General features: G+C 52.6%; 1 protein-coding gene across 4 annotated transcripts in view; it reads left to right on the forward strand.

The window, feature by feature from the left end:
* The window catches only part of Prdm16 (PR/SET domain 16), a 201,374-nt gene extending 195,369 nt beyond the window's left edge, over positions 1–6,005 (forward strand). For 3 of the 4 annotated variants that reach the window (XM_055615206.1, XM_055615207.1, XM_055615209.1), the window contains 2 exons: positions 2–176; positions 1,376–6,005. In XM_055615206.1, coding sequence (XP_055471181.1) covers positions 2–176; positions 1,376–1,510 — 310 coding nt within the window. In that variant the 3' untranslated portion in view covers positions 1,511–6,005. The remainder of the gene's footprint in view (position 1; positions 177–1,375) is intronic. The other variant, XM_055615208.1, reaches the window with a different exon arrangement.
* The last annotated feature ends 2,117 nt before the right edge of the window (positions 6,006–8,122 follow it).

The raw sequence follows: 8,122 nt of genomic DNA on the forward strand, positions 1-8,122 counted from the left end.
GGTGTGTTGAGGAGCGAGGAGGCGGTCTGTTAGCTTTGGAGCCTACGCCGACCTTTGGGAAGGGGCTGGATCTCCGCAGAACAGCTGAGGAAGCATTTGAAGTTAAAGATGTGCTTAATTCTACCTTAGATTCTGAGGTTCTAAAACAAACCCTGTACAGGCAGGCTAAGAACCAGGTAGGTACCCAGCAGAGCCCTCACCCCCTCCCACTTCCACTTGGCTTAGGGGCGAGCAGCCACCATGCCCCCTCACCACAGGACACCTGAGCACTGCCAGCTACAGCCACCCCGTGGCTGGAGGGCATTCAGATCCACAGCGCCACATGCCCACCACACTGTCGAAAGAGGCAGCCTGGTAGAGCAGGTGGGGATGTTAGAGACAGGTAAACATGAGCTAACTCTCCCCCAGCCCCAGTGGGTAACATCTGTGCTCAGTTCTGGGTCTCCTGCTGGGCCTGTGCACCTCTGGTCTGAGCCAGGATGAGTGGCCGCCCTGCTGTTTCAGGGACAGTCTCCATCAGCGGTCCACTGCATCTAAGCTGGAGCTAACACAGGGGCCTTGAGGGTGAAGGCTTGTCCTGGGCAGTTGCCATGTCACATCTCTGGGACAGCGGCCACAGGACTCTAGACCCCATTGCGGGGACAATCAAAGGGGATTAGCTCTCGGCCTACCCTCAGCAGCCTACCCAGCACCACCTCAAGATTTCCACCCCGATTCGTCTGCGTGTCTGTCTTCGTCTTTAACTAATCCTGTCTAGTGTTTGCTCAAGGGTGGACGGATCCGTATTGGTCTTCCCTGGCCCACCTGTGGCTCATATACTGTGCTTCACACAGCCCACAGCTCTGTCACCTCCTGCCCTGAGCGAAGCAGAAGGATGCCCCATGATCACCTGAGGCCAGCAAACACAGCAAATCACCCTATGACTGTGCATCTCAGAGACATTGCTCACTCTGCTCCAATGCCCACCACAGTCGTTCAGAGCCCCACTCCAGGCCTCCTGTCCAACTGCACAGGGACAGACTCACCAGCAAGGGTGCTCTCCTAGCAGACACTGATCATTAGTTTCTGCCAGCCACTAGGCATAGAAACCCGGGGGAGGGAGGGGATGCAATTGCAGGGGAGTACCCCAAGAGGTCAAGGGATCCCAGAATGACCACTGTGTCCTGGTGTCACTCTGGGCAGGTGTACCCTGCTTTTATACACACCTATCTCCCTCTCCCAAGCCAGAGGAGTCTGAGCCTCTCTGAAGCCTTTGTTTCCCTTTCTCTATATAAACTGGGTGGGACTGGAGGGGGGCAGGAGGGGTGGACAGGCTGGGGACAGCTCTCTGGGGTGCCCCTCACCTGTCCTGTGTGTGCTGTCCTCTCCTCACCAGGCGTATGCAATGATGCTCTCCCTGTCTGAGGACGCCCCTCTCCACGCCCCCTCCCAGAGCTCACTGGATGCCTGGTTGAACATCACGGGAGCCTCATCAGAGCCTGGAGCCTTTAACCCCATCAACCACCTCTGAGGTCCTGGAGGCCCCAGGGCCAGAGTCCAAAGCCAGGGTACCAGCTGCAGGAGATGGAGGAGGGACCAGCTCCTGACCCTTTACTTGGCCTCACCTCTGCTTCCAACTCCTCCCGCCATGGCCCAAGTCCAGCTTCTCCAAGGAAACTCAGAACCTGAAGGTCCCTGGAGTAGCCGCTGACCTTCACCACGTCTCAGAACTGGCCTCAAGGACATGGTCTGCAGTGGAGCAGTGCTTGGCCACCAGGAACAGCTCACAGAGCTGTCTGTCAGCCAGCTAGTGGGCAAGGGTGGACTGTCTATCTCAGCAGGAGCCACATCTGGGCAGCTGCGTGGTGTGAAGGAGGGGAACGGAACCAAGCGGGCATGTGCTATGGAGAGACCTCACAAATGATTTTTATAATGAAAATTACATGGATAACCCTTTTGGTAATCTTATTGACTATAGAGTCTATTTAAGCATGTGCGTTTTAAAAATAGACAGTATTTTTTAAAAAATCAGAAATGACTTGCAAAATGTTTTTTAAAAGTAATTTTGCATTGCTTTGAAACTTCAGCTTATTGGCAAACCCAAACCTTCCAGGACATTGAGCGCTGCTCGGGTGTACCCTTTCTAATGTAGACAATGGAGAATTTTCTATCTCTGACCCTGTTTGTACAAGCCAAGGTGATTCTGGGTGTGCCCAACACAGGATAAGGGGCATGGAGCCACTCATCTCAATAGGACGCTGACTACACAGGACTTCTGGGACATGGTGCCTGGCTGCAGGTTTGTGGAGGCCAGGATAGGGAGGTTGCCTTGCTCCATGTGGCCTGCAGAGGAATCCACAGGTCCCCACCCAAGACCCCCCAATTGTATGGGGAAGTCGGGAGCCGGTGGCTCAGGTCTTCCATGCTGGACACCTCATGGTCAGTTCCCCTTCAGCAGCCCCAGTGCTGGCCTCAACTGCTGCTCTCCAGAGGGCGGGGATCTGGGCCATTTCTAGGCCTCCAGCCTTCTATGCCAAGCCCTGGCAGTCTGATGTCCTCCCCGTGGCCACTGGACAGCCTACCCACCTGCTCTGCCACTCTAGGACACCGAACAGTACTGTGCCTAAGACTCCAGATCATCCACATACCATCACTTCTGGCCCTTGTGTGGGCTCCTGGAGAGACGAGGTCAGGAACGGAAGGAGGACGCAGGAGACCTGCCACAGCAAAGAGCAGAGACAGCACACCCCAGGACCGGATGCCTCACTCCCTCGGGACAGTCGGGACGTGTCTACTCTTCGTGGATGGGGCTTTAACTTATCCCATAGGGGCCAATTTCATAATTTCTTTCCCTGATGGAATTTACCTTAATCTGTATATAACTTGTAATTTTTTTTTCTAATTCATTTCTTTCCTTATTTTATTTCCTCCTTAACAGTATTTTTTTGGCATTGGACAACTTATTCTGAAGAAATGATGTTAATATAAGTACTTAGTGAAGGACCAAAACCGTGTGATAAGGTTGTGTACCGTGTGCTCGGTAGCCAGGGAGCGGGGCGTTGTTAATGTGCCAAATACCCCGTCCCTCCCTGGAGGAGCCCTGCGGTCACCGCTGCCCATTTACCAGACAATCATGATTTTGTTAAATTTGAGTTTCAGTTACATTTTAAGACAAGTGTTCTATTTATTTTATTGTTTGGAAGGAAAGACAAACAGTGAGTATCCCAACAAGAACAGAGAGGAAACCGCCTGGATCGTCCTGTTAAAGAGTGAGAGCTAGTGTCAGCATCAACGGCCATGGGGCAAGTATGTCACACTATGGGCATGTCCCTGATTCTCTTGGGAGCACCTGAAACATCCAAGCAGGTGTGTCTTAGACGTGCTGTGGCTGGGGCAAAGACAATCGTGTCTGTCCTTGTGGGGCAGCCCAGGGTATGCTGAGACCCATGACAGGGCAATCCCTGAAGCCTCTACCGCCCTGCAGGTCCAAGGAAGCCCGCTGACATGGCAGGAGAGCAATGTGTGGAGTCAGTAGCTGGGGGGGCAGCGGGGACACTCTGCCATGGCCGTGTGGTGGGGACTTGTAGGCCCAGCTGCTCATACATGCCTCATGACGTCCTCTCAATGATGGGCCGGGCCTCGGCTGAAGGATGCCAGTTTCCTCTAGGTGGGAGCAAGGTGGGATCTGTGTATAACTTCAACCTCAGATTTATATGTCCTGCTTTTGTAAACCCCAAATAACATGCCTGCTTCTGAGAAGGAGGAAGCTATGTGCTTTTTTCCTCGATGTGACTTAGTCTCTCCAGCATGGAGAGTCTCGGATGGAGGCCTCTGTGTCCCTTTGGACGGCAGCAGAGCAGGTGTCCTTCTTGTCCTCCTTGGCATTCCCAACCCCTGTTCTCCCTCTCTAACCGTTACCCCTCTCTGCAGGAGTCCCAGCTGTGCTGAGCCACATGCTTTGCCCCCAAGCCAGGTTCTCTTCAGCACTCATCCCCTTGGGCACTTGGAACTTGAAGGGCTCTGTCCTTGTCCCCCACCCCGACCAACACTGCATCCCCAACACGCTGCCTCCACACTGCATTGCTCCCAAGCAGTGAGCGCTGCCAGCCTGGCATCTCTGTACTCTTGCAGTGCCCATCTGGCTCAAGCAAGCATTGGGGTTCAGGAGACCCTCTCAGGGTCAGGGAGCTGGACCATGTCTTGACCATGCAGCCTAGAGGGCAGGACAGGTGTCCAGCCAGGACTGCTTCCCCAGTGATACACTTCCCTCCCAAAATAGAAGTTTAAAAGGAGGCCTCCCAGTTTGTATTCCCTCCAGCCCCGGATAAGGCCACACTTTTGCCCTGTCATTGCTGCCGTTCCTAGGATGATCAGGTAGGAAACACAGGGCTTCGCCTTCCTGCAGGTAAGGTGGAATGTGCATGAGCGGGACCCAGAGCATCCCTGTGCAAACCCAGGGCGTCTGTATCAGTGCTGGGTGAGCACGTGGCCGAGCCTGCCGGCCTGAGGGGCACTCCTCCCCAAGGCCAGGAGAGCAGGTGATCTACCCAAACCCTGGTTGACCTAAACCCTCTGCCTCCCAGAGGCCAGGCTCTCAGAGCCTTGGCTTTCTATGCTTCCCCAGTAAGTGTTTGTGAAAGCACCTGCTAAAATACATATCACGTGTTTTAGACTCGAAGCTCAAAGCACTGGATCGTGGTCCCTATCCCATCCCGTCTCCATGCCCACGTGACTGAAACCTACTGAGCTGTTCATTGTGCTGTTCCTGGAAGGGAAGAGGAGGCTCCCTGGGCTGCTGCTGGGAGAGGAGGGCAGGGAGGCCTGGGATAGACAGTGCTCCTTCCTGCCAGTGGACACTGGGACACCCCTGTTCACGGAGATCAGCCGGGTATCAAAAGCCATGGAAACTGTCTCTGTAGCCTTGAGCGATACTGTGACAAGACATTCTTGCATTATTCCCAGACGAGTTCCTTTCTCCCACCATTCCAGTCATTTGTTTGTTAATTCCTTTCTGTCACCAATCCACATCACCACTTCTAGGAGGGAAGAGGCCGAGTGGAGGAAGGCAGCTTGAATTTCAGGATGTGCGATTCACTTGCCGTTAGAGGAGGCTGGGCACTTTCTGCAGAGCCTCCTGCGGCACTGATACTCTCTTTAGCACGGGGGAGTGGGGCCCTGGTGTCAGAATACATAACTTAAAGCCCGTGTGTGGGGATGAGTGCGGGTGCTCGTGTGTGTGTGTGTGTGTGTGTGTGTGTGTGTGTGTGTGAGAGAGAGAGAGAGAGAGAGACAGAGAGATGAGTGCGCGTGTGTGGTGTGTGCGTGCACTTTGAACCAATAGTGTATAAATATAAATATAAATCTATATATATCCCTGACACCTTCGAGAATTCCCAACCTGTACGAGTGTTGCCATTGTTACATTCAGATCCGATCCAGTTTGTTTCTGTTTCTGTTTTTGTTTTTTTTGTTTTTGTTTTTTCCTTTTAGAACTATATAGCATTGAGAAAGAAATCAAATGTAAATGTCTGGTTTTCATATAATGTTAAAAAATTAAAAACCATTGAGGAGGAGGCTGGTGTCTGCCCTGGCCCCCTTCCTTGTAAATTGCTGTTGTGTTGATAAGCTGTGCATGGCTCGTGTTTAGCGGTCATTATTGTGTCTGTTTGTGAAATTTTTATTACGAGGAAAATCCCGTAGATGCACTTATTGGCTATGTGATTAGGGTCTAAGTCAAGGCCAGGAGTCCTGAAATACCCATGGAAATGGACCGCGGTTCCGATGACTATGGAAACCGCCGCGGCAGAATCATGAATTAAGAAGACACGACGTAGAGAATAGTCAGAAGTGATTTTTGCAGATCTCATACTGAGGCTTGTGGCAAAGACAAATGTATTTGCGTAGAGATTTCTGTGAGGGAAAAGCCGGGAGAGGCTGCCTTTGAGGTCAATGCTGTAGAATAGGACTGACTGGATACCAAATGTAATCTTTCCAATGCTACAATGAATTTATACATGAGATTGATATGCAATAAATCTGTGTGTTTTCTAAGTCTCAGTGCCTCGGTTGATTAAGGGGAACCCTGGCGTCTGGGATGGGATGGGAGGGGTGTGACCTCCCCAAGCCTAGACTGACTGTGTCCAGGTACGAGGAGAGCCACCCTCTGCAACTAGGCGGACACCTGGCAGTGTCCACTGACTGCACTGCACGCAGCTGGACCTGGAGCTGCCCCAGTCGGTGAAGGGGTTGAGAAAGGCCCCTAGGGCTGCTGGGGAGCATACTCGGCTCCCCCAGGGGTTTCTCTGGCCTCTCCTGCAGAGGCCCAGGTTGCCCCTCTGCGGTGCACGCCCTCCAGCGTCTGGTCCCCAGCTTGATTTAACTCTGATAGAGAAGCCTGAAAAGATGGGAGCCAGCTGTGTAGACCATCCCACGTGGAGCTCACCACGCACTGCTCTGTTCTGCCTCTTACAGCAGAGGCCAGCTCACTTCTTGGTGAACACTCTTGCCTCTCACTGTCCACCTCTGCCCAGGGGCTCTGATTTTCTCCGAAGCTCTTGGCTCTTCTCCACGTCCTCCTCGCCCCAGGTGATTACCCATTCTCTTTTTCTTTTCTTCCAAAGCAGGCCTGGCTGGTTTGGGGCAGTTGTGCCAAGTAGTGCATGACTTGGCTGCAGAACCAAGGTTGCAGGCCTGCCTTCCAGCTGATACCAGGGATGGCATTTTGTTTGCTTGTTTGCTTGCTTGTTTGTTTGCTTGTTTTGAGGCAGGGTCTCTCTGTGTAGTCCTGGCTGTCCTGGACTCACTTTGTAGATCAGGCTGGCTTTGAACTCACAGAGATCTGCCTGCCTCTGCCTCCCCAGGTGCTGGATTACAGGTGTGTGCCACCTTGCCCAGCTCAGGGATGACTTGTTTGGGGCTGCTGAAATCACTCAGAGATAAAGGTGCTTGCTACAAATGATCCCTCGGATCCTCAGGGAAGCAGGAAGAAAACTGTCAGCCTCAAGTTTTCCTCTAACCTCCACACACATGCCATGGCATGCACATGCTCACAGACTTACACACAAAAAATAAATGTTGCTTTCTTTAGAAGACTCTGTTCTGAGTGGCCTGGGTTAATGACCTTGGACATGCCTGACTTCTGCTCTTATGATCTTTACATTCTGGGCTATCTCACCTGCTGCTGGAGCTGCCCTTTGACCTCCCAAGACCCTTTGCCTCCCTGCCTCTAATTTCCTGCCTCCTATCTTCAGCTTCCTAGGGACTCTCTCCAGACTGACCCTGCCTTTGGCTTCTCCTCGTCCATGGGACTGCAGTGATGGAGCATCTGGGCCTCCCACCAACTCACCATGCTTTCCAGGTCACACCAACACTCTGCTGGGCACAAGACCGGTGTCTAGACTCCATTCAACAGCTTTGAAGCCCTTGAGGTGAGCAGGCCCCAAGACCCAGAGAACCTCCTGACTCCAACAGCAGTGTGCTCTGGAAAATGGTCCTCAGTGCAGCTCTTGGTGCCCACAGAAGCCTGGGTGCAGCCAGGGAAAGGCCACTGCACCAGTGGATGGGTGGGTGGAAGAGTGAATGGATGGTGGCTGGATGAATGAATAAACAGGTGAGTGGAGGAGTGAATGGATTCTGGGTGGAGGAATGAATCGATCGTAAGTGGATGAGTAGGTGGTAGATGCAGGAATGGAATGGACAGGGATAGAGAAGTGCATAGATGGAGGGAGGGATAGATGGGTGGGTGGGTGGATGGGGTAGATGGATGGATGGATGGATGGATGGATGGATGGATGGATGGACGGATACATGGATGGATGGATGGATGGATGGATGATGAATGGAGGGATACATGGAGGGATGGACAGATACATGGATGGGTGAATGGATGGTAGGTGGATGGATGAGTGGACATGGGGTGAAGGAATGAATAGTTTGTTGTTTGAACCATCACTGAACAGGGATTCTGGGACGTCCTGAGCCTCCAAAAGCTCTTCCAGGGACCAAGACATGCTCTGATAAACGTCACCAGAAGCAGGGCTCTGAGGCTCCTAATCAGCAGTTCCTTGTAGCTGCCAGAAGAGAAAAAGAAAATGGAAGTTGATCTTGGCATAAGATTCTGGACCCCAATCTGGGTGCCGAGCCC

Source organism: Psammomys obesus, unplaced genomic scaffold (genome assembly GCF_907164565.1).
Source record: "Psammomys obesus unplaced genomic scaffold, mPsaObe1.curated_primary_1811, whole genome shotgun sequence".
NCBI lineage: Eukaryota > Metazoa > Chordata > Mammalia > Rodentia > Muridae > Psammomys > Psammomys obesus.